Source organism: Centrocercus urophasianus, unplaced genomic scaffold (assembly GCF_019232065.1).
Source record: "Centrocercus urophasianus isolate 14NV4802_14NV808 unplaced genomic scaffold, USGS_Curo_1.0 seq_10, whole genome shotgun sequence".
NCBI classification, from domain to species: domain Eukaryota; kingdom Metazoa; phylum Chordata; class Aves; order Galliformes; family Phasianidae; genus Centrocercus; species Centrocercus urophasianus.
The window spans coordinates 92,747,562-92,774,397 of record NW_024884142.1 but is presented as its reverse complement, the minus strand read 5'-3'; the positions used below and the strand labels follow the sequence as shown (position 1 = coordinate 92,774,397).

General features: G+C 35.8%; 1 protein-coding gene across 2 annotated transcripts in view; it reads right to left on the bottom strand.

The window, feature by feature from the left end:
* NRXN1 (neurexin 1) overlaps nucleotides 1-26,836 on the bottom strand; it is a 425,606-nt gene that overhangs the window by 339,938 nt on the left and 58,832 nt on the right. For both annotated transcript variants that reach the window (XM_042824415.1, XM_042824431.1), the window contains exons 6-8: nucleotides 12,412-12,534; nucleotides 7,240-7,621; nucleotides 6,531-6,721 (exon numbers count right to left, since the gene is read on the bottom strand). In XM_042824415.1, the coding sequence (XP_042680349.1) occupies nucleotides 6,531-6,721; nucleotides 7,240-7,621; nucleotides 12,412-12,534 (696 nt within the window). The remainder of the gene's footprint in view (nucleotides 1-6,530; nucleotides 6,722-7,239; nucleotides 7,622-12,411; nucleotides 12,535-26,836) is intronic.

Below are 26,836 nucleotides of genomic sequence, written 5' to 3'. Positions count from 1 at the left end.
CCACACTTACATACTTAACCCCCTGGTACTCAGTTTTCAATCCTGCCAAGCTTTTTGGCTCTGTTCAAATCAGCTCAACGCTTATGCAAACATACTTCTTTAAAGAAAACATTTCAAAAAGAGGTAAGTAAAGATATATGACAGAAAAGGCAGCAGTGGCCACGTCCTTAGCAGATGAGTTTTCAACAGGCAAAAACAGATATACAGAAGGGATGTGATTAAGTCTGAACATTATTCCAAATTTCTCCATGTTAAAAATTACGATTTCCCTAGAAGTCATCAATCCCTTTCTTAAATTACATATACACTCAAACAGGAAATAGCTACACAAAAGCATTTTTCATTTTCTTGATAGTAACGATCCTCTGTTTCCCAGTCACTTTATTTCATAGAATCATTTCTCTTTGTCCCACCTACACTGTCCCCATCCCCCAGAAAACTTAGATGAACGGCAGTGGCATTGTAGAAAAAAGATAATCACACCTAAAGTTTGCTCGTCCAATGGACTTTGAGGAAAGATGGTGATGTGTGTGAAATGGTAAATAATAAAGTCTAATTGCCATATAAATGTGCGTGGTAATCCATCTCCCACAGAACTGATGCTACACAAATTACTTCATAGATAAGGGGGGTGGTTGTGGTACAAAGGTGAGGTATTAAAGCGTATTAACTGTCTTTCATTTCTTTCCTGTTCTGGCCACTTTTGCACATTGAATGCATCTGAAAAGCAGACAAAATCTAATGAAGCGGGGATTTTTACACCATAGTGCATTTAGATTTCCCTTCTGAGATAAATTATTCTTCTGAAATCATGTATTGATTCTCTACTTCAATAGCCAACATACGCACTTCAGACAGCTTGTTTTCAAAACAGCAAAGAATTACGCTTTCTGACAGGTAGCCTGGATGTCAGAGACCTGCAGCATCTACAGAACTCTAACTCCTAGCTACTACATCAGGCAACATTCTCCACATAACCCTATGAAGAAGTTGACAGAGGTTAAATGTGCTCAGATTGAATGTGGGTTTGCAGAGGGAAACATTTTTTGTTACATTACCATCCTCTTTACCCAGACAACTACCTCTAGACTCAGATGAGAACTGCTTGGTCAGAATTCCAAAACTTATGGGGAGGACTGTACAATGCCCATGGCAGCACGCTTTGAAAACAAATTTAGGATGTGCGTTTGGAAGGATGCTAGAATTCAACAAATGTGCCCCACAGACAGCCAGTATAATATCTGCGAATGCAGCTGGGGGAGAGGGAAATTTATTACTTTATGCAAGTTGAGACTGTGTTCCAATTACAACTTGCAGATAACAAGAATTCAGAACTTTGTTGGTGGGATGTATTTAAGTTAAATATTCAGGTTTTTCTTTTGTTTGATTTGGGAGTATAGATGCTTCCCACATTAGTGCTAGCACTTTTACTTAGTATTCCAGAAGGGCTTCAAAGAAATTCCACAATCAGAGAAGGTAATAACCTTCACGCAGAACAGCTGCAGGAACACAGGCTTTGACCACAACTCTTTGGGCTCAGCCACCCAGCTGGCACTTCCTGTCTCTGCCCTCACCATTCCCTGCAAACAGAAGGATAGAGGAAAACACTGTGCTCCTACTCCCTTAAACAGTTGTCCCAAAGCCCTGAAGTCCCTCTTGAGTTTTCTCAAACTTTCTGCTAGAACTCCATCACTGCCTACCCAAAAAAAACCAAAAACAAAACAAAACAAAACAAAACAAAAAAAAAACACAGAAAATAACCTGAGGGCTGGTTAGCCAGGAAAGGAAGCTTTCTCTTTGTATCTCTAATCCAGGCCCAAGGCGGTCACAGACTTCCCTACAAAGTGGTCCCTGCCTGCATTTTGGGCCTTCCCTTCCAAATGGACAATGACCCATCATTTTCCTATGCAGAAGCTATTTTGATGTAGGGCATAGGCTGACTTTACCTTTGCAACTACTCTGAACAGAGGTTGCTTTCTCAACACTGTCAGGAAGACACCAGCTGCATCCACTACTGTCTACTCCAACAAGTCACATTAGAAAGATCTATTTACTGGTGACTGTATTTGGAGTTCTGTATTTGAAACAGAGCGTTATTTCTGCATGAGGAGCTCACAGCCCGCTGGCAAGGTCATTACAATTAACTCATGCATGCTCATTTGAGAAATGTAAGTGCTAATACTCATTCTGTTGTACAATTTTGGGCTTATATGTAAAAGACTTCTCCATTCTTCTTAATAAAGCTTTGGATTTTTTTGTTAAAAATATGAAAAAAATGCTACCATTAATAGAGACCTTGAAATACACAAAAGAACACATAATGCAGCAACAATAACAATGGGTTCAATATAAGACAACAGTGGGAAGTATTACATAAAATTGAAAATATTTCAATTTCTATCACTGTAACAAGAAGCCTCTCCAACGACCAAGACTAATTTAGCTCAGTTTTGCATGGTTTGAGCAATGTGCTTTGACAGGGAAAGCAAGCCCTTATAGATTAAATCACTATTACCAATCATCAATAAATACACAAGGCTAATAGATCTATTGATAATTTAGTAACCTATGCAGGAAGTTTACAAGGATGGATGAATTTCTGAGTGAGCCTTTACATATATGGAACTGTATTTCAGGGTGTCTATGAAACCACTGATGTTACACCAGAAAATAATGTGATTGCTATTCTTTCAGAGGCTTCAGAACAGGCTGCTTCCATATCACAGGAGAAAAGGGCAAATGAAAAGGCAAATATATAGCAATAGAAGTCATATCTTAAGGAGAGACAGAGACAGCTGGAGAACAATTAAGGGCTACAGAAGTAAAATAAAACAGACAAAAATAAATCCAGATGGAATTTTTAGACATATGAGTGTTGGTTCTGAGGTGGGCTCTAATACGAATTGCTTTTTTTTTTTCTTATTTTTATTTTTATTTTATTTATTTTGGAGGATACAGTGACACAGTAGCACAGGAATAAATATTATTTATAACGGACACTAGAAGAATTGACATTTGGGAAAGCCACGTGGAAGGGAATAAAGTGAGAAAAGATGGAAGTATGGATGCCAGCTCAGAACAGCAGTTCTAGTAAATGTGTGAAACACAGCATGGGCAGCAAAAATCAAACCAAAACTGTAGACTTGGGCAGGAATTTTCTGTGATGGTGAATTTGTTTTTAAAAGAAAGTACTAATAGCCCAAAATCAGAATTCAGATGACTACAGTTTATCCTGAAGGATAAAGCACAACTAGAAAGTTTGGAACAGGATAGGATAGTGCTGTACTGAAATTATCAATTCCTTGAAAAGTTTGTAACTACTTTTTGTTAAACGTAAACAACAGCGTTCTTTAACTTTTCCGTTCATGACAGTGTGATATTTTACTTATTCATCCCAACTTACAAATAAATAAAGCGTTAAAATATCTGAATTTTCTCTGGACAGTCATTCTGTGTGTATTTCTTTTTCGTATGTTTGCACTTTAATTTAAATAGGTGAAAAGTTGTTTGGGGGGTTAAAGTAGTGTCCATTTAAAGCAAATCAAAAGGAAGATTAAAGCCTACAAGTTGTGAGGATACAAAGTTACACTTGAGGATGTTCCTCCTCCTCTTGTGTCTTCAAGTATCTATATAAAAAAAACTCTTCCAGAACTCATTTCCCACACCACAGAAAGAAAGTGAGGAAACAGAAGAGACGTTACAGATGTTGCAATACCCACATAGCCTGAATGAAGGAGACATCTTTCCTTTGGCAGTGGTGAGGAACAAGAACATGAGTCAAATTCCAACTTCACTTGCATTTTTGTGCACATTTCAGGCCACTCGGTCCTCTTACACTACATCTCCACAATACTGAGAACAGCAAGGAGAATTCTCCACCCAACTTCTCTTGCTGTCAAAACCCTGAATGACATAGCCATGCTAACCAGCTGCAAGCAGGACAGGGAAAGTGCTTATGAAATATGTGAAAGCAGATTTACTGTATAACTGTATGTTGGCAAGTTGAATACAATGCTTTTCTGTTAAGTCTCACTTATCTTTGTAGGTTATCTGATGGAACTCCACCTGAGTACACTTTGCTGTTTTTCTCTGCTCACAAAAACAGTACAGTTCTTGAAACTGACACAGAACTATTTTCACTCATTTATTTATTTGACTCTAGTTTATCATTTATCCATCAAGAGACTTCAGTAATTCAGCTGGAAAATTTAGCGCATGTGTTTCCACAGGTTCCCAACTCCTGTCCACTGAAATTGTGTCAGAGACGCAGGAAAGCCATTTCTCTAATAACAGGCTTTCTGTATTAAGAAGCCAAATCTTGTACCCAGAAGGAAATGTATGGTGGAAATTTTCTCCTATGCTTTTATGGCAACTGTCTGCTTTCACATACAGCTGGCATCCTGTGCAGGCTCCACAACGCAATCTGTCTTTGCACTGAGTTCACTGTACATTTTTTTATTTTTAAATCTACATATATGTGATTATTCTTTCCAGGATTATCTTGGCTTTCAACATTTGAAATCTGGCAACTATGTAATTACTGAGAAAGGCTGCAGAATTCTTTATTATCTGCACACATTTATATTTCTGCTAATGTAAACTCCAGTTACTCAGAATGATTGCTATCACTAGTAGGAAGTACAAGTTTAAATTTGCTTTGTTGCTAGGGCTAAAATAATAGAGGGCAATGAATTAACCATGACTGTTCTTATTGGTAAAGTTAAGTGTAGGGAGTGTTTATGGCACAACAGAGAAAAAAAAAGAAAAACAAGAGAAAAAAAAAAAGACATGCAAAAGCATTTCAACTGAATACAGAGGAAGAAAAAACAATAATGAAAGACATTATTTTTCTCCTTTCTAACCTGCTGGAAACGTATCAGAATAACAGCCAAAACTCTCACTATAAATGATGTGTCATATTTAAGGAATTTAATCTGAGCAAAATATAATAGAACATTAAGAAAAAAAAAAAGTAACATGCTGCTGTAAAAGCTGGAGATTGAGGAACTGTGTATGCTAACTGTATATTACTGCTTGAAAATGCCAGGTTTGTGATTCCTTTACTAGCCATACTTCCTGGATGCTGAACTACAGAAAATCAGCGCCCAGAACATTTCACCTTCCTCACTTCAATTCTAAGTATGTTTTTTCATACTCTTCAGTCTTTTTTTTTCCAACTGGAATTCAAGGTTAGAAAATGCACCAGCTATCAACAGTTTAACTTCAAAAGGATAAAGCAATAGTAGAATTTTCAGTATAAAGAAAACAAAAGAATGCTGGATTCCATAGGTTATCCTAGCTGAGGGACTCTGTGAAGGCACAAGCCAATACATTTAGTGAAATAACAGTGCCCTCTAGTGCTTTTATTAAGCACATTGTTCAAACTTCTTTTTAAACAAAGAAACACAGCAAATCACCACCTTCCTTTTAAAAAATATGTAGCATAAAATGGCTATGTTTATCAGTTCAGATCAGAATTATTTTTTCTAGACATGTCTAACTGATATACTGGAAAAAAAAAAAAAAAGATTTAATACATGCATATATACAAGCAGCACTTTGTGATGTAAAAATGTGAAGGAATAAGGTGTATTTCAGTATATCAGAATACCTCAGAAATATTATACTAAATAAACTTGGCATATACTTGGAGGAATGTAAACATAAGAAAGAACATGACACAATATTCATACACAATTTTGAGAATGGAGCATGAGCCATCCAAATAACTTCATTTTCTAGACCAAGAATTTCTGATAAGAAGCACCTTGCTGAAAACTACAATATATTGAGACAGTTTTCAGTCTTTCTTACAGTACTTACAAGTGAAGCAAACATGCAAAATACCACAAAATCCAGACATTTTCTGTGACTCAGAGGTAGATAAAAGAAAATTCAGCAAGGAACAAGCTCTTGATGGAATATTAATGTCTACTTTGAACAACATGGCTTCTGAAATATTATATTTTCTTTGATTGCTATAAAATGTCGGTTTTCCTAACAAGAAATTTATAAAGCCTGTTAAAATATATTGCACTGTATTTATTTTCCCAATGGAAGGTGAAATTTGTGTGGAATATTGAACAACGTGGACCAGGTGAAAATATTCTCCAAGCTTCTAACATGGAGATCATTAGTTCTGCTAAACCTCTGTAATCATACTGTACAAATTGGGCTGTGGCTTCTGCATGCCAGTAACATAACTCATGTTCACATAAAGTCAAGCTTTCTTTGTAAGGTCCTTAGAGCTCCTTCATTCCACTAGAAATCTTTTAGTATGATATTGGTCCATTCTGTGTTCTTAAGTACTATTCTGTGTTCTTAAACACAACATTTAAAGTTGTACTTAACTACGCAAGACTACTATTATACTGCCATTGTCAGGTCAACAAAGAAAACTGCACCTCCTGTGGACATATTAATTATTTTCAAATTTAATATTTTGTATGGTATTGAAGTGTAAACCCTTTTTCAGGTTACCACTCTGTAGTGATTCTCACTTTATTTTGTAAAGAAATTACTGTACTTACTTTTGAGATCTAAATTTCTGGCTCCAGCTGTGCTCTGAGTTGTGATTTTTGTGTCAATCTTTACAGTGTGGAGATTGTTGGTATCCCTTGATATCATCACATTATGCCACTGGTTGTCATTCAGAGGTTTATTAGAACTTCCTTTGATGAGATTTGCACCATTTCCCAAGTCAAACACATAGTGTAAATATCTGCAAAAAGAGAAAAAATTGGAAGTTTCCTTTTCTTTACATACCAAAGAGGAACTAATTAATTAATTTGTCTAATATTTTCCACTTCTTTGTTCTTCTCAGCAGTGGTGGTAAAATAGGATGATAACACTTCCTCAAATGAGGAAGCAGCCTTAAGTCAGAGAATTTCAGAGAAATTTAGAGGGGCTGAGATGACGTCTCAAGTTTCTGGAAAATAATAAGCACTCCTTGTATCAAGAAAGAGAGAGAGAGAGAGAGAGAGAGAACACAAGGAAGGCTATCAGCTTTGGGGTAAATGCTATTATTATACCTATTACTTATTTTCATACTTTTCAGGCGTCTAGCTTCATCTGAAAGAAAAAGTCACAATAAAACACATGAAGCTTAAAATGAGGAAACATTCACCAGTCTGAATTACTCAGTCAGGTAAAGATTTGTCCCCAGAGCTTTCCTTTCTTTTCCTCCTGTCTGTATATTTGGAATAGCCTGTTTTTATCAATACACCAATCCATACGTACCCTTTTACTAATTCAACCACAATGAAATCATTTCCATCGCCACTGTTATAAAGTATCAATCCATCCAGAGAGGTGGTTTTGAACTGGAAAAAAAGGTGCATAGATGTATATGCTTGCAATGTGGCCAATGCGACATAACTTGCTTTTGTTTTAAAGGTTACAGGGTCTGCTATGATGTTTCTGAACCCAAATCTTGCATTCAGCTCACAATAATCGATGTCTCCATTTTTACATAAGTCAATGTATGCCATGCCATTAAATGTAAGGCTCTGTAGATGCCCAATGAAATTAGAAGGCACAGAAGACAGGTAGCGGCGTTCTGTTATTATTCCAGTCTCTATGTTGTGGAATTCCAGCCGTGTGTGATCACCAGCCATTTGACCTTAAAACAGTAACAAGAAAACACACATTAGTATTTGAAATAGGAAGTCAAAAAGCACATCTCACGATTAAGCATGTGCAGGAATTCCACATTTAGATTGTGCAGGTCAATTCCTGATCCCAAAGAGGACTTTTTAAAGTCATCCAAACTACTTGTAAAGATCTGAGAGTCTCTTCACCAAGTTTGTTATGTTTAGATAAGACCAACAACAATACTTCTACACTGAGCAATAATACCATAGTATATCTAACTGTAAATGAAATCCCACACTCTGATTACAGTTAATCAGATAATTTCTTTTATTCTAAGCAAAAGCAATTACCACAACAAGAACACAAATGTGAATCTAAGAGCCGGAATTTCATGGAAGAGTATAAGAGTCTTGGGGACATTACTCTATATGCTTTGATTAAAAGGGCAGGATTTAGCAGGAAGGATTCCTGTTTAAGCAGTCCTAGGTACAGTAGTGCTTGCCTGCTGCAAAATCCTGTCCTGAAATTGTGGTCAGAGAAATTGTGAAAGTAATTAGCTTCATACTGTGGGGACAAAGTAGGAGAGGAGGCAGTCACAGCCCAAGTAATGCACAAACCTGAAGGTGTGCAGTAAGGGCACATCCAGGTGTCTGTTGTCATCCTGAAAACCGCAAGGGACTTGCTTACATCAGAGAAACCACAAGCCTCAAAGGTACCCCTGGGTCTTTCTTTGTCATGCATAGCAAAAAGTCTAAAATTTTCAGGCTGTATAGCTAACCTGAAGGCAAAAATCAATGCTGGCATTGCACGCTGTGTACAAATTAGTATTAAAACTGATTATTAATTTATCCTACATTCAAAATTTCATCCACTAAAGAGCTCCCTTTTCTAAGATTTTTTTCCAGGTTCAAGAAGTGGGACAGATGTAATGGCATAAAGCTGTTCAATAATGTCCCTACAGTTGCAGTGCACATTGTTGATGGCCAAGCTACCTCTGCACTGAATGAACTACAGTAAGAGTGTGTGAGCTCTGACCTGAGCTGGATGTGCTTGGCAATCTTGCAGAAAACTGTGGCATGCTCAGACTTGCAAAGCTTTTATAAGCAAGTGCATGCCTGTGTGAATAGGGCAGCTATCAAGGCAAGGTGAATGTTGATATTTGGGCTTTGCCCAGGGGTATAGATTCACAAATTACCTCAGTTACATAGAATAATATCTTACGACCTTTCAGACCAAACACGCACAAAACCAAAAGCAGTTAATAATTTATGTTAAATACTTTCAAGTAGTTTGCTTAGCATAAGGATGCATTCTACATGATTTACAGTTTTACTGATACCACTGAATACCATCAGTATCTTAATCTCCAGAAACAGCTTGTTGATGTTCTTATTTCTGAATATCAGTTCTAAATATATTTTATCCTCTTATATATTACTGAAGGTGGATTCTTCCTTGCAGAAACCAGTAATAAGCTGTCTTGAACAATGCCAGATGTATAACCTTCTGCAAGGCCAATAGCTGTACACTGGATCACAGCCAGAGAGAGCTGAAGAACAAGTTTTAGAGGAACATTATGTATTCCAGTCTTATATCACTTCAGATGGCACTGCATAAATGTAATGGCAAAAATCCACTAAGCTTTGGCCTGTAGCACAGTATCCTCTTTACATTTACTACCTTAAACGCATTTTTTTTTTCTTCAGCACAGTAATAAAAAAGTTCCAGAAATCTGGGCTCACATCCCAACTCTCCTCCTTTCAGTTGTACAAAATTGCTTGAGACTTTGTGCTTAGAATTTGGGTCCTTCTGTGCTATTCTTATGTCAGGTGCATACAATGCACTACCTGTTGTGATGCTATGGAACAGGCCTAGTGAATTGCTTTTCATAAGCATAAGCTAGGTATCCTTCCCAACATCCAACTATGGTGACCTATTTCCTTTCTCATTCATTTCCAGAAAAAAAAAAAAAAGAAGAAAAAAAAAGAAAGAAAAAAAAAAGTGCATCAGTGCTGCAAGCATTTAAACTTTTTTCTGCTGAGTAAAATTATCAAAACCATCTGCATGACTTATAATGAAAGCTAGATATGAAAGACTGTTTAGGCACGCATAAATTTATGCATTTGTCAGTGGTAAGAAGGAGCGTGCAATACATGGACAAATAGGAAGGACTTCATAACCTATGAAAAACGGAAAGTCAAGCTGAATTATTTAATGGCTCCCTTTCCATCTTTAGCTCTCTGGACCTGACAAGCTCTTCTAAACGAGAGAAGAGAAGGAATAAAAAAAAAATGAAAACAGTCCATGCTGAGAGGAAGCCAGAATTCTGTGCAGGAACTTCACTTTTTCTTACCTTCATGTAAATTACCAGGGTATATTTTAAACATCTGAAGAAAAATTCTAAACAGCTTAATGTAAGGGCAATCCAACATGATATGGCAATGTTTCCACTAACCTGTTAGGGAATTCAAAGCTCCTATGTGTTAACTTGTGTTGTATACATTTGAAGATCTACTAGATGGGAGTAAAAACCTAAGCTGGTGAAAGGTTTGGCAATATAATGTATTGAGGGAGGGGAAGGGAGAGGGAGAGAGGAGGGGAAAGAAAAGGAAAAAGAAAAGGAAAGGGAAAAAGGGAAAGGAACAAGAAGGAAAGCTGTGGATGCACGACAACAAAAATTTGCCAAGAAGAAAATGCAATGCTTTTGGTACTAACAGAAAATTTCCCATGATACCAGACTTGCACGTTCCCAAAAGCCCCTTCTCTCACACCAGTCCCCATCTCACAGATGAAGGAGGACACAGGCTGGCCCTATAACTTCCTGCAGAGATTTTGGGAAGTTTTTGTCCATCCAAAGTACTGGGACAACCTTCTCCCTTTGGGTGAAGAGAGTTAAACATTTGTGGATTATGCACAGGTAGGCAAAAACTGAGAATCACACTGAGTTAACAGGCCAGTTTCTGATACATGCACTGGCATCTGGAAAGGATACGAGTGTTGCACCAGAATTTGGATACTCAGGCAAAAGTTTTCCTTGATTAAGAGGCAACTGAAGTGAAAATACTCACTGGCTTTAACTTGTAGGGACATCTAATTTTGACTATGCTTATCCACAATGAAGAAAATTAGAAAGAAAAACAAAAACGTACAGTCCTGCATTCTTTGCTTATTGCTTCACTGACTACGCTCTATATGATAGAAACCTTCCATTTTCATAGAATCATAGAATCACCAAGGTTGGAAAAGACCTAAAAGATCACCCAGTCCAACCGTTCACCTATTCCCAATAGCTCCCACTAAACCATGTCCCTCAACACAACATCCAGCCTTTCCTTGAACACCCCCAGGGTCGGTGACTCCACCACCTCCCAGTGCCTGACCACCCTTTCTGAAAAGTAATACTTCCTAATGTCCAGCCTGAATCTCCCCTGCCGTAGCTTGAAACCATTCCCCCTGGTCCTATCACTGATGACACGAGAGAAGAGGCCGACCCCCAGCTCACTACAACCTCCCTTCAGGAAGTTATAGAGAGCAATGAGGTCTCCCCTGAGACCTCATCATAACCCACCACATATATTTTTAATTTCTAAAGCTGTACTAAGCAGTTGGGACTGATTCCAAAAGAAAAAGAGTACTTTTTGGTGATTTTTAAATATGTATTACATTTAAATAAAAACTCTAAGGAACAAAGGAAATTCACATTTAGACACTGTATTTTACGGCATTCCAAACAGCTTCCTCTAACTAGAAACTGTTCCCAAAGTAACTTTATTATCTGAGTCACCAGTTGAAGCAGCAATATGATGCTTTATGTAGTTCCTTCAGTAGTATGTATTACTACTCACATAAAGAAAATAAAAAACTGTGAAATAACTCACTTAAACCATTTTCTTGGGAAAATGATACAAAGGATCATCGCATACATGAAACAAATTTTTTCTTCACCTTTGGAAGACCTATTAGTAATATCTGATTCTAGAAAATGTATCTTGGAAGCTACATTGACACATCCATAATTATTCTTCTACCAGCAAAACAGTCCTGAGTGCTCTTTTGAAAAAGAACAAAAGGAGGTGCTTTCCTTTTAAAAACCATTAACATTTTTATCATTTTAACGAAGCCAAAAAATAATGATATATTTTATCTAAACATGAAAGCAAAGGAAAATGCTAAATACCTAAAACAAAATTAGGCTCATTGTACTGCGCAAGCAATCAGAGCTAGAAGCCAGATCTGATGCTATTTATAAGACATTTGTGAGACTTTATTACAGAATAACCTTCTCAATTATCATTTGTGAGACAAAATAAGAATGTATTAGTAACATGTCTGAGCATTCGTACCTTTTTTATTCTCACATCAAACTGCAATTCTAGTGTCACAGAAAAACCTGTTGCCTAGTGCTTAGTCATTTAGAACAGCTGAGGCAAGTCTTAAAAACATGACAAAATATCTTTCAAATATTTCTGAAATTCCCTCTTGATGGGCTTAGAGTTTAGCCCTAATTTAAACTTAGTATTTTAGCAAAAGTATTTACTTGCCTTTTCATTAGTGATTTACCAAATGATTTTTCTCCAATTGCTGTACAAAAATACCTGTTTAAGTCAGCATGAAGGTTTTCATCAGTTTTAACGGCAGTGCTAGAGTAACATAAATGTTAAGTCCAGTAATAGCATTTCAAGGGGCACAATGTAGATCTTACTCAAGAAAAGAAAGCAAGCATCTTGTTACTTTCAGATGAAGGTATTTTACTTCTGCCATTTTCCCTCTGTGTTCCCCTCCCCACCCAGATAACATGAAGTCACAATGTCATACTACCTGTCATGGCCTGCTGGTCATCCACCATTAACTTTAAACTTTTTCCTCGTCGAACCACACGCACTGTGTGCCACTCATTGTCATTGAGGTTATAGCCAGCAAAAAGGGTTTCTGGACCTTTGCCTGTAGGATATGCCAAACAGTCATTATGCAATCTCTAAATCACTGTACATGTGAACCTCACAGAGAGAGAGAAAGAGAGACTGGCTGGGCAAATGTTAAAACTCACCAAAAGTCGTATTAAGCAAGAAAATTAACAAGTATAATCAATTCTCAAAATATAGAGTTACTATGTTAAAACATTTCTTTTCTCAACTTAACTATATAAATGTATTATACACACACAATAAATTAATCAGGTTGTCATAAATAGGCACAGTCAACATGGATTTAGCTAAGCATTTTCCAGTCATGAGCAACCCTTTAAGAAATAGGATTACTGCAGCCAGAAGGAAAATTTAAGCATGGCTTTAAAACACTGCATTTCCTTTCCTTCATTAAAAATAGTATGGGGGGAAGGTGTAAGCAGTTAATGTGCTTGTGTCAAGATTTTCTTCGTCTACATTGACTCCTCAGCCTATGCTTATTCATCTGGATGTCTCCAGAAGATCACCTATTACATTATTATCTATTCTTACATATTCATACAAATATTAATATTCAGTACCTTCTCATATTAGCTGGCCACGAAATCATACTTTCCTTTTTCACTCTGTGGATATATCTTCCTGTAATCTATTTTTGTAAGCAGTTAAACATTTTTTGAACAAATATAATGTTTGGCATAGCACAATGTATTTGCAACTGAAATATTCACAGATATCTAAGAAAGAGAAGATGTTTAAGATCAAGGAAAAATCTCTGAGAAGAAAATGATTATGGAAATAGCTTTTCCAAGGCAGAGACAAACCTTGCTTTACGTTTTTCAGTTCCTATAACTTACTAAAAACTGATGAAAACAAAAGAAAGATGTATAACGAAGTAACATTTTACATGAAAACTCCAGGACTGCACTGACTCAGGTCATTAACTCCACTAACATTTTCCAGATGACTATATTATATGTCAACATTTTTTCAAAAAGGGGTATGTCACTGGTTCTGAAACTCTCCCACATTTATTTTCAGATTTCTTTTCAACTGATACAGTCTAACTGTGATGGAAGGGATTTATTAATAGATAGGAATACTATAAGATGTTCTCAAAAATCAAAACCTGTCAGCATGCAGGACTGCGTGGAGCAAAAAAGCCACTAGCAGCTTGATGTTGTTATTCTGTGTACATAACTTTTTTTGTCCAAAATTCTTTTTAACACCATCTACCAGCATTTCTTTTCATTTATGTTTGCTTGCCCTGCTTTTGCACACAGAGCAGTATAATTGTATGTTATTTTGAGCCTGTCAAGATATCTTCTGGAATAAAAACACTGGCTACAGCAAAGGCAGCAAGATTCTAATAATATCATGTTGCCTTCTCTCTATGCTCGTGACTAATCCTCTATATTTGCACAAGGCTAGGGAAAGGGTGCAAATCCAGAGAAAGAGATGCATGCATACTCACCAGTGTCAGCTACTTGAACTAAGTTGCTTCTTCAACAAGAGAAAGACCAGTTTTGCATAAAGCTTAAGCAAGTAATATTCTTCTTGGATACAGTCATACAGAGGTAGTCAATAATGCTATCTGGGAAATTTTTATTATCCTATATCTTACTGGGGAATTCAGTTGAAGGGGTTTTAAACTAGATTTGGAAGACAATGAATAGACTTGCAGTAAATCATCAAATAAAATCAGTAAAAATTCCAGTGGAAATAAAATAGTTCATTTAATGCTACTAAATACTTTACTCCTTCCTTTATTGGTCAAGCTCATTCTTTGTTCTACTTTTTAGGAGCTGGACTACTTAATCTCCCTTATTTCACATGGAAGACCTAAAAGCATAAAAAAATTATGATTACAACCCACATTAACAACCCTGTATTGCCTCCCATTCATGTAAAAGAGCCTTAGTGTGTATGAATATCAAATCCTACTGGGTTGTTCATGCTCACATAGGCAAATATGTCTATTATTTTTTAATAGTTAGAGACTTGAATGTTTTCCTGGTAAAAATAAATGCATTCCCAAGTTTATTTTCTCTGCAGTCACCCTCTAAATGGTAACTCAGATGAGAACTACCTGTGAATTGCCTTCACTTGCAGAGCATGCAAACAGGTATGATGCATGATGGCAACAATGCACTTAAAGCATTTCTGGCCTTTTAGAGCATACTTTTGTATAAAAGTAGCAAATGTGCATGTTAGCACTGTTAGGACAAATTTTTCAAATGGTTAAGCACACCTAGGCACAGAAACTCAAGGAGATCCTTTGTTACCATGCCAGGACTAAGTAGAAAATACTAATTCTTTTATTAGGCAATGTTGGCTAACTCAAACAGTTTAAATCAGTATTCTTCAACAATTTTCAAATACACTGAATTTTAATTTAGAACATAATATTATTCAGGTCAATAGTTCAAACATTTTTTTTTGTCCTGGTTTACAGTGCTTTAGCTTAAAGTGAATTTACTGTAAACCTCAGTCCACTAAAGGACTGACTTGTCACTCTTATAACTTCACATGGATCTGATTCCATTTACTTCATCAAGCTCACACTGGCAGAAAGTGCTGATGTATTTAAGAAAGAATTGACCTATTTCTTTGTGTCTGGTATAGGAAGAAACAAAAGAGTGCTAGTTTAAAAAATTCCAAATGGATTTTCTTCCTGTGTTTTCTATTTGTTCTTATGTGTCTCTAATCCTAATGTATTCCCCATGCTGTCCTTCCTCAGGGACTCATTCCTCACTTTCTAGATATAAGAGAGTCCATTTGTTTCACGTACCCAGCACTTTCTGACTCTCTCTGATATCAATACCTTAATCATATTTTAAACTTGCCCTTTCAGAGATAGGTTGTAACATGCAAAAATTCACTAAATGTCTCCTCTTGCTTAAGTAAAAAAAAAAAAAATATTATCAATGTCTATTCACCCTTCAATATGTATTCATCTATTTCTTTTTTAAAGGCTTAAATAACTACAAGATTTTATGTATGCCTACAGTAAGTACATAGTATCAAGCAAACAAATATAGGCACATCTACAAATCCCATATTTGCTCACAGGCCACCACACCAGTAAAATCTTCACATCTGTACAAAAGCATTTGTAATTGCTAATACAAATACAAAGAACTTTTTTTTTTCCTCATGGAAAAATGCAGACTGTGCAGCCAGATGATAGAGGTACGAATCTTGATGCAATTCATTATGAAACCAAGTACTATAACCAGTTCTGAGGACAAAAGATTTTCTATAGTCATTTGAATGTAAAGTCCCAAACACCCTAAATTGTGTCGTTACTGAGGCAATCAGTAAAGAGAATTATATGGTTCTAGTTTAGCTTACTTTGGTTTTCTCATTTCAAATAAAGAAAGAAGAATGAACCTCCAAAAGAAAAGCCTAATTTTCCAGTAGGCTAAATGTTCGAAATATTCTCTGGAGATTCCTGTTCTGTGTACTAGCTCGTGGGGAGCCTTTTCAGCTCACACATCCAAAACTGTTTGAATCAGGATGGGAATAATTGGCTCCTATGATACCATCAATCACCAGCACAACATGTACCAAACTTGCTTGAATTATTAAATTGTGTGATCAAAAGTAGGTATCAACAATGAAATATCAAAAGAAAGGCTAATTAATCGGAGACTTGGAAGGGAGGCTGTATGATACAGGAAATGCTAGACCAACCTACTGAACTGCAGTTGTAGAAAAAGTACTTCCATCAGTTTACTGGTTAATGTAAGAAATGTTAGTGGTTTCAGACAAGTTTGCTAACAGACAAGTATACACGTCATGACAGTCAATATCAAGCAGCACTTTCATTTTGAATTTGAGGGAGTAAGTGGACAAGCCTGGAACATGGAAAATATTCAGGAAGGATCCCTCCAGAACCAGACACTGAGACACAGACAGATAGGAGAAAGCCTCTTAATCTTCATTATCCTTTCTGTGGTGGTTGGCTGCAAAATCAGTTCTGGTCTTCTGACCCATTTATTTACAAACTCTAATTTAAAAAGCCAATTAATACACTGAATAAACTGTATTTTAAATGACTGCATCTGTATGCATCATCCAGCAACTGCTCAACTATGCATGTTTCTTATTAATAGAAAAATTTAGTTGCCCTTTAAAGATCAACGGTGTGTGTCAGTTTATCGTTTAAAACAAATTGGCATCAACCACAGGAAGTCATATCACAGGCCAAAGAAATTCTGTCAGCTGTATTCTCTTTTAGACACAGATAATTCCACAAGAACAGTACATTCACTGAATCATATCAACGAAACACATCTGCACTTGATCCCCATGTTCCAGCCCACAATAGCTTTATTAAAGGGAAAATTGCCTTTTGAAATTTAAGTAACGTATTGTAAATTTAAGAGCATCCATTTTAAAACAAAACCAGAGATTTTGGAAATTAAAACAAAGCAAATTGAAGGTGCTAACATTTTTCATCAGCCAGTTGTAGAATGGGTTTTCTCACATCATTCTGAACAACTGAAATAATATTAAAACTGTTTCTGCATGTGCACTCATATGGAAATGCAGAAAGCTAAGGAAGGTCAAAAATTGTGTTGGCTTCCTTTAAACGAGCAATCCACAAACTGACTGCATTTAATACTATACTAGTAAGGAAAGGCAGCATAGTGAATGGTCCATAGTAGCATATAAAAAAAAATAGAAAAACAGACTTCAACCAAGTCTGAATACAAAAGGTTTTCTACAGTCTCTTGTCTGTCTTTTTTCTCTATTTTCTGGGAACTTCTTTCCCTGCTCACAATCTGAATTGCTGAGTATCTCCCCTCTCCCCACATTCTCTGTCTATTGCCTCAAAAAGCTTCTAGCTTGGGCTCTATAGGGCTTATATCCATCCATTAACGTCTTCAGAACTATGAGATAGTAACTGTTGTTGACACAAGTATTTACATGGTCACTAGATCAAGTCTGAGGGACAGAACATACACAGACCTACTTGATTAAACACTTGGTTTCTTGGTGACTGCTGAAAAACATGCTAATGATAAACCACTGTCTAGTGAAAGTCTATTCACTATAAATAGTTACCAGAACCAATTACTTATTTTTCACTTTGGTGGAGAAGGAAACATCAGAAAGCAGTGAACTTCTGAGCTGTAAGTCCTTGCACCTTCCTTGGCATCAGACTTCACTGCCATATCAGTTATACATAGAGTACACATATGTATGTTCAAAATCTGTAGTGTGCTTTGCTTGTTAATAACCATATATTAGGCTATATATCTTCCGAAAAATAAGTTTTGAAATTGCAAGCACAGCTACATGAACTCAGAGCACTTGAGAGGTTTAGCCTGATTTTTTTATTGCCTTACAAAATGCCTAACCTAGCTCATTTCTCAACACAGTTATTGTTAGGAAATAGTTGCATTTTAATGCTAATGTTGTAAGTCACATCTAAGTAAGTGAAACACAAACAGCCCTAAGGACGGTTATTTTCCATCTTCTCAGAAATAATGAAATAGAAGTATCTTTTAAAGGCTAAAAAACAGAAGCTAGCTAAGTATCTGGACTTTTAATAACACTGCAGTTTCTCTTTGAGCCATTCTCTAAGGATCACGACTATCAGAGAAAACGTGCTAAAGGTAGTAAAGGCTTTATTAATATCCTAAGGCCCTGGACAAAAGAACAGTAAAAGTCAATGATCTTGGCTCTTGCTTTTCCAGTTCACTGCTGAACATATTCAGGAAATTTTTCAGATACCGTGTAGAACTTGACAATTAACTTTGCTATAGGTAAGGTGACTGCAAACCTTCCTTGCACAGTTCTGTGCTAAATAACTACAATTTTTTTTTCTTTCTTTTTTTTTTTTTTTTTTTTTTTTTTTAACCTGCAGTACATTCAAAGTGAAATTGCATATAATTGCAGCATTACAGAAAAAAGCTATAAAAGCTATAAAGCCATAACCTGGCTTGAATGATGTTATTTTTTTTTAAGCACACCTAAACATAAAAACTTTGAATTGGGACCCAGCAGATGCACTTCCACAAACCACTTTTGTGACTTTCAGTAAATCATAGTTTCTTCTTTTTGCCTTAGATTGACATTGCTAGAATGGAAGATTTCAAGATTAATTTGAATACATTTAAGAATTTTGCTTTGACAAAATAAAGTACAAAATTACTACTTCAACACTTTCAAATCAACATCTTCAGCTTCATTTCCTCTAAGCTGCTGCAGTGCATTAGGAAAGCAGCTGTTTCAGAAGAGGTTTCCTCATCCAGCTCCCCAGTTCCCAGAACATCACATTAGAAGAGCCTGGAGAAATCATCATCTAAACCCGGCAGTGAGAGAAACCAGTCAGAAAGTTCAGCCATTGAGGAAAGAAGGGACCTAAAAAACCTGAACAGAGACATTGCACCAACTCACCTAGAAACACACAGGCACTGAATCAATTAAAATTGAGTTGACGATCAAAGTAGGCTTTTTTTTTTTTTTTTTTTAATGAGAAGGATGATTCCCTGTTCTGGGTTTACTAGAAACAGAGAGAATATTCCTCTATGCATCTGAAGCAATGGAGAGCAAAACATCCACCAACTTCCCCTTTCTTTGCAACCATCTTTACAACTTTCAACACAGTGCTGTTTCCTCTCAACCTAAGAGACCTGGAGGAATTCTGACTTAGAAGAAGCATTTCAGTAGGAGATAGCTACCTAACTTTCAAATTCTGGTCCTTAATCGCTGATTCTTCCTTCCTGATCCATGAAATTGCTAATAAATGCATTAAATACTACAAACAGGTGTGTAGAGTCACCCATAGTAGATCTCTAAGTGTTTTCTAAAGGTGGAAGGACCTGTTATTAACAGTAAGCTACTATTACTATCATTTCCTAAGGCTAAACCCACCCTCTTTCTTTTCTGTTAAAACCAATGGAGTAAAAAATTGTTACTGGACTTGATTTACTTTTTTTTCCCCCTGAGAATTTGAATACGTGGGGTACTTTGGTGATGTTATCACGGACAACTGGGAAGAGGAAAGAGCTTTCATCAGAAAGTCTTTCTAATTTTGACATTGACTGTGCCCATTTATATCAAGCCATGAGTGTCAAAACTCTAAAGAACATTTTAAAAGATAGTACAATTTAAGTATGCTTCTCAGTATTTTACCTTTTTCTTTTTTAATAAACAATGTTACCTTTATGCTTACGCAAAAATGAAAATTAAAAAACAAAACAAAACAAAACCTTAGATATTTCATTTTACCACTACAGCTTAAACACGGTATTTTAGATTAAACAGAAGGAAAAAACAAATGGACTGTGATTTTATTTTAAGAATAAGCTCCCCCTTTTTTTTTTTTTTTTTTTTTTTACAGGTGTCTTCATCCCAAGGCACAGTTATTATAAGCCTGATTTTTTTATTGCCTTACAAAATGCCTAACTTAGCTCATTTCTCAACACAGTTCTCAAAAACATTTATTGTTAGGAAATAGTTGCATTTTAATGCTAACGTTGTAAGTCACATCTAAGCTATGTAATAATTAAATCTCATACTCATTTTGTATTTGTTTTTTAGTGGAAATGCTACTTTGTAACATTTAGCCTGTTTAAAGGTAAAGAGGATACAGTTTAAAGATCTGCAATTGTTGCTTTTATCTTAAATCTTTTTAAATGTCCTTAACATCATGGATCAAAAGCCAAAATTCCTTGAGTCTGCTTACTCTTGGATTCTATGCCTGTTCTATGTAATTGGGATTAAAATAAGAAACATTCAAATAGACATTTCAGATTATTTTCAGAAATTAGATATAGATGAATACAGAGGGTGAACTCTGTTCTGTAAACAACAGCCTCCACTGACTTTGATGGGTATAGGATCGGTCTCTGATTTTTCCAGCTTATACAATGAAGACATACAAGTTCAGCCTTCTTTTTTTCTTGAACGTTCCTAAACTATATCACAGAACATATGCAAAAACACTTCTGCTGATTTGGGTATTTCCTCATTACTGCTGTCATGTCATCTCTAGCCCTGAGTTTGGTCCCAGTGAAGTGTCCTCACTGCAGAGTAATAGTGCACAATTGATTGCTTTTAGACCTTTTCAGCTTTTGAAGAGCCACCACTCTGGCTGCACAAGACTGTGTGTCCAGGAGTTAGGATTCCCAATGCCCTTGATACGGGCAAAGAGAAAAAAGGAAAACAGGAAAGAGAACTCAGTGTACTGGCAGTAGCATGAATATAAAGATTTAAATCTTCCAGTATTATTAGAGGTGTAAATGATAGTTCTTCAAATATCTCTTATAATGAAAAAAAGATTGTTTTTCTTTCAAAATAGAATGGTAATTGTATGATATTGTATTGAAAAAAAATTGAAAAAAAAATTGTTCTAAGTGTTCTTTAAGCATTCCTTTCAATTGACAGAAGTCAGGTGTAATATTCCTTACCTTTAAGAAACAAATCTAAATAATAATTAGCAGGGAACTTCTCTTCCCTTCACAAACAGGATTTTTCAGACATACTTTTTCAGGATTCTTGACCCCAGAATAAGATGTACAAAAATAGCAGATACTTATTCCAATGAAGATTTTGTTAGGAACAAATGCACTACACTGTCTCTGACACCACTTACATTTGAGGCTATTTCAGACAACTTGCATATGTTCACTCTAGCATTGTATTAAAAGAAAATTCACAGCAACTCTTCCAGCTTTCTTACTCAGAAGATCAGTGTATGTTTCTTTTCTATAAATGAGGCCTTTTTTGGTAACACTAAGCTTCACTCTGTATCAAGTTTCTCATGTTGCACTCCATCTGCTCTTATTAGTTTCCAAGACACGTACGTAAGTTGGCCAGCTTAAGCTTCAGTTAACTGTGACACGTGCAGTAGTGATCTTTGGATTTACTTTTCACTGTGCATTTGCAACTGTTTGGGAATTTCATTTTGCAGTTATGGCTGGTCAAGCATTTGCATTCTAACAAGGTACACAGTCAAGCACTTTTTGCTGTCTTTTATCTGTGGTCTGTTATTTTGCTCTTTCTCTTGCATTGTAGTACAAAACTAAAGCACAAGAACACAATGACTTTTACAATTGAGTAGATGGAATTGATTTCAATGTTGAGAGAATACTGCAAATGTGTTTTTTTTGCCATTTCTTATCTCTTAAGAATTGTGCACATTGTCAGTGAATGATAGTTTTATTATTGAAAAGAAAACCCAAGTCAGCTTCTTGACAAAAGTTACTACTTGCAGTTTCTTAAAGCACTCTTTGCATCTTGATTTATGTCATTTCATGAAATCAAGAATCCATACTGTAGTCTTTTCTAGCTAGTACTGTTTTATTCATAGCTGATTATCTTGTCAACAGACTTTCCAAGTCTGTCATCTGTAAAACATTAACTGGAGCTGCAACAAAACTTCCTCCTCTGATAACCGGTGCTTTGTACAGCTGTATTCTTCTCTCCTAGGAAATTGCCTTCAAATTTGCTATAATTTTATGTAGAAAAACTGCATGAACCATTCATATTATAGTGGTACGCGCAAGAAAAATTCAGCAGGTAATATTCACATATACCTTCAGTTTGAGTTCTAAAACAGAACTCCTTAGATGCTGTAAGCATGCTGTTTGTGCTTTGTATTCTTCATTCCTGATCTGATTTCCAAAGGTCATCCATAAACAGCTCATGGCACATGAGTGAAAGATGGAATTGTTGACTTACCTGTTTGATCATTCTTTTCCAGACAGAGTTTACTATTTGTAATACAAGACTTAAAGTGCAGAGAGAGAAATGACAGAGAACGTCTAACTATTGAAAAGTTATTTCCATATACGTGCACTTCACTCCTTGGAGGAAAATCTTACAGAAAGCAAAATGAATGGGGAAGGGAAGGGAAGGGAAGGGAAGGGAAGGGAAGGGAAGGGAAGGGAAAATGGTATTAGCTATGTTAAGCACAGCTCCCTTTTTTTCTTTAATAGTTTTTCCTCATTCCACGTCTTGGTCTTCTTCTTGTGCCTTGTTGCTTCAGTACTGCCTAGACAAATAACTGCTGCAGAATTCTTTGCACGCTTCCCAAAGGGGACTGCATTTCAGAAAGCCAACTTTATCTCGATGTCTCAACTCAACAGAGTAATATCTCCTTTGAAGAGACTTGTCTGATGGATTGAGGCCTAGAAATCAGCTGTAAGGGAGCATAAATTAACCTCTTGACATGACATCCAAAAAAAGAAATGTGCTTGGATGGAAATTTTAACAACTACCTGAATATAATTTGTTAAAGTCATTGTCAAGAAGAGATAATAAGTAAGCAGTTATGTGGTTTCAGTAATAAGCTACTGAGTGCTTAAAATGTTATGATAGATGTTTCATGCATTTTAATGGACACCAAGGCAAAATGTGCTAGATACAGCATAAGTGTTCTTAATATAGGAAACTGCTCATCAGTGACATGCACTAGGTAGATGCTTTTAATACTATTAGCTCTTCAGTAAAGTACATTGAAAAATGAATTACAGCTCTTATAACATTAATGAAGAGTAATATTGTAGCTAAGTGCTTGCTTAGACTTCTTCATCAAGGTTAAACTTATGCAATGATGACTGCAGAGAAGCGAAGCAATGATAAAATAACCCATATTTTCAAAACAGTCATACAACTAAAGCTAAGGCATACTTACATTATATCTTCTCCAGGTAAAATAAAGCACTGGCCAAGAGATGGCACAGAAACTGAATCCTGAAAACTTTTATTTACACAAATAGGCAGAGAAATCTACTTCTGCATTACAGCACTACACATGAAAAGACAAAGGCTCTCTGCGCATGCACTTTTTATCACTTTCTGTAATCAGATCTCATAGATCTTAATGTTGATAGAGTAAGACGATTGCTTACCAGGGATTTATGTCAGAGTTCCAGCAGTAGTAATATATCAGAATCATTTTAATGTAAGCTAAATTTCTATTTGGTAACTACTTTTTTCTTCTTTGAGCAGGATGGAGTAGAATTTTTCCTATGCAGCTCCATTCTTTTAATCAACCAAACTGAGAAATACAATCTGATCTGACTTCCACTGCAATCAGTAGCACTTCTAATAATATCTGTTCTATTCATAATACTAATTAATGAGAGAAACAAACTTGGCAACTCACTTTATAATACTCTAGACCTACTGCAATGCTCAACAATTGTGTTAGTGCTAACCAAACAACCCATTCAAATCTAATCCCACTAATTCCAATTCTTGATCTCTTTCCTGCATCTCTAATGCCTTCATTTTGTTAAAAAAAAGACCCCACCCAAACAGCCATTAGATAAATTCTTCCCAGTTATGCACTATAGTTGTGAACATGTGATGTGCTCATCAGAAGAGCAATGCCTCCCTGCAGAGAGATGGCAATTTGTTCGGTTTTCCTTGAAAACTACTGGAGATGTGCACTGCAGAATTGATTCACAAAGGCATTCCATTTGGAAAAAAAGCCCTAATCATTATTAATATACTTCATTGATTTGTGAACTAAAATATTAATGATTTTAGCATATTTTTAGGCAGATTTGTTTGGAAAAAAAAAAAAAAAACCTCCAAGATTTTACTAACTGAAAAAACTGTAATCCAATAACAGAAAGACTGCAATATTTTTCCACAGAATTGTAATTTGTAAGCATATTTAAATGTTTTCCACAAAGGCATTAATAAATGAGCATCACAACAGCGTTACTCTGTGAAAGAGTTCTAAGCAATGAAGTGAAAAATGAATAAAGGTATTTATAGATGAAATCTGATAGCATTTCCAATCTACAATTAAAGTTAAAAGATTCATCAACTGTGCAGTGCTGAGTTACAGTTATTTTGCCTTAGTACAGAATGATTTTTTTCATAGCTCTTTAAAAAGAGCTGAATACCAAAATTTCCTTTTAATGCCTCTTGGCATTAAGTAAAAAATATTCACAATGTTAGGCACGTACAAAGCAGAATTCATCAATGGTTTACCCTAATTATTTGACTGATTTTAACTGTAAATAGCCTGGATTTTTACCTTTAATTTTCACCGAATCTGATTACAAAGTTTAGAGAAATGGAAAGCAGATCTTTTCACTGGCCACTATTCTTCCATTACATACTGTTAAAGACACAATAGTGCCTTTGCCAGATGAGACCAGAAGTCCAGTTATACTTTCTGCAGTATTACACTTCCAGTAGTGACTAATAAAAGCTTGGCCATTGAATTGCCACTGTACAGTAACTAGCCTAATAGCTACAGATACTAGTGATTAACATTTCATAGATTTCTTGAGCTACATTAACTGCCTTACCACATGAAGTTTTTATGTATTTCAATTTCATACTAAATAACTTCTTGATTTTTTTCATAGCTGCATAGCCATATCTTTACAAAAATACGTTTTTCCTAGCTTGTCCTGGCTTCTCAACATACATAAGTCAATCCATACTTGGAAAGTATGGATTTGGAACTCTCCTTGTTCCAATGCTCATCTGAGTTTCTCATGTGAAACAAACTAAAAATGTGCACAACATTCAAGACATGCACAATGACTGCAAAGTAACCTGAAAGTGCTTTCTGATCTGTTCTTACCTCCTTTTCCTGTAGTTACTAACATCTTTTGGGACTTCTGGTCAGTTCTGAACACTGGGCTCTTTTACAAAGGCCATTTACAATGACTGCACAATTTTGTCAGCCCAGTGCTAACAGAATCCGTTCTAACCATTAAGATTACCTTTTCTAGAAATACATTGTACATTCTAACATTGAATTCTACCTACTGTTTTACATCCGATCATTCAGAATTCTGAAACCCTTCAGAAAATGCTTATGTGCAGCTTTATTTTTATCATTATTGTTTTCCTATCTTATCACATCTGCAAACAGAATAATAGAATCATAGAATGGGTTAGGTTGGAAGGGACCTTTCAGATCATCTAGTTCCAACCCCTGCTATAAGCAGGAACACCTCCCTCCAGACCAGGTTGCTTTCCTCCTCTTTGCCCAATCATTTATGAGCATGCTAGTTCCTGCGAGACCATGAATAACAGAGCTATGCTGTAGTCAACTGCCACCAAAGACCAATTTACTAACCTGTGTTTGACATCACATGAGTTTTTACATATTCTTCTCCAGAAGAAAAAGCATTAAATAAATGACATGGTTTATTGATTGTTCCTGGTAGTCTTATGGTTGAACTTGGAGATCTTGAAGGTCTTTTCCAAGCTAAGTGATTCCATGATTCTATAATAGCAACAGTACTCCTGAAGAGAACATAATTGCTCACTATGCCTCTGAGAATGGGTTATAATGCACACCTTCTGTCACAACAAAAAAACTGGGAGGTTAATTTCAATCACCAGTCCTGAAATGTGATTAAGTTTTCCTCCTTTCATATGCTGCTTAAGAAATTCTCAAAAATAGAATGAGAGAAATTTAGGACCTGCTATTCATTAAAAATTTGCTTTCCAGTGATTCTTCCTGTAAGAAAAGTGGAAATACTGAGTTTACTGCTGAAAAGTCTTTTTCACGAAAAGTCTGATAGGACTAGTATGAAAGATAACTCCTTTCATATAAATCTGGATTTATTAATTCTATTAAATCTATTAACATAGATCTCACACCTCCCAAAGATTGCTTTGTACCAGCTGGTAAAATGGTCTGTTATATGCTTGAAGCATTTTGCTTTCCTATTCATCTTTCAGGTTTTCCCTTGTCATACTATCGTTTGCTCCCCATTCCCCTTTTAAGTGTTCAGGCTCAAGTTTCAGAAAGAGGAACTTCAGTGAACTCCAGATCGTGTCCTTGGGCTCTGCTGATTATATTTTGGCAGCATGTTAACGTTCAAAGGGCCAACTGAAATATATCCACACCACACTTTTGGCTCACGTAGCCCTACATACACAGCAAATCGGAAATTATTTCTATCTGGCCTTGTAAAACTGATTGGTACACTGAAATACTGGGAAGTATGATACTTTGTAGCAAAATCTTGAAGTTTCTGAAAATGCACGTGGTAGAGCTAAAAAGTAAGTCTGAATCTTGTATCTAATTAGTTTTTCACCTTGTAATTAGGGTGTATCTCCATATTCTAGTAATTTTCAAATTCACATAAATAATCTTGTCTTTAGCCTTTTACTGCTGACTTTTTTACTGCTTCGAGCAATTACAGAGCACACAACTGTGCTTTAATAAAGTAACACGTATACTAATATTATGTATTTGAATTACTGAGGATCCTTTTAAATTAATTATAATATTTAAAGTGCCCTATACAAAATGTAGGTCTTAACAGGAAAGAAAAAAGATAAGAGAATGAAGAGGAAAAAAAAAAAAAAAAAAAAAAAAAAAAAAAAAAAAA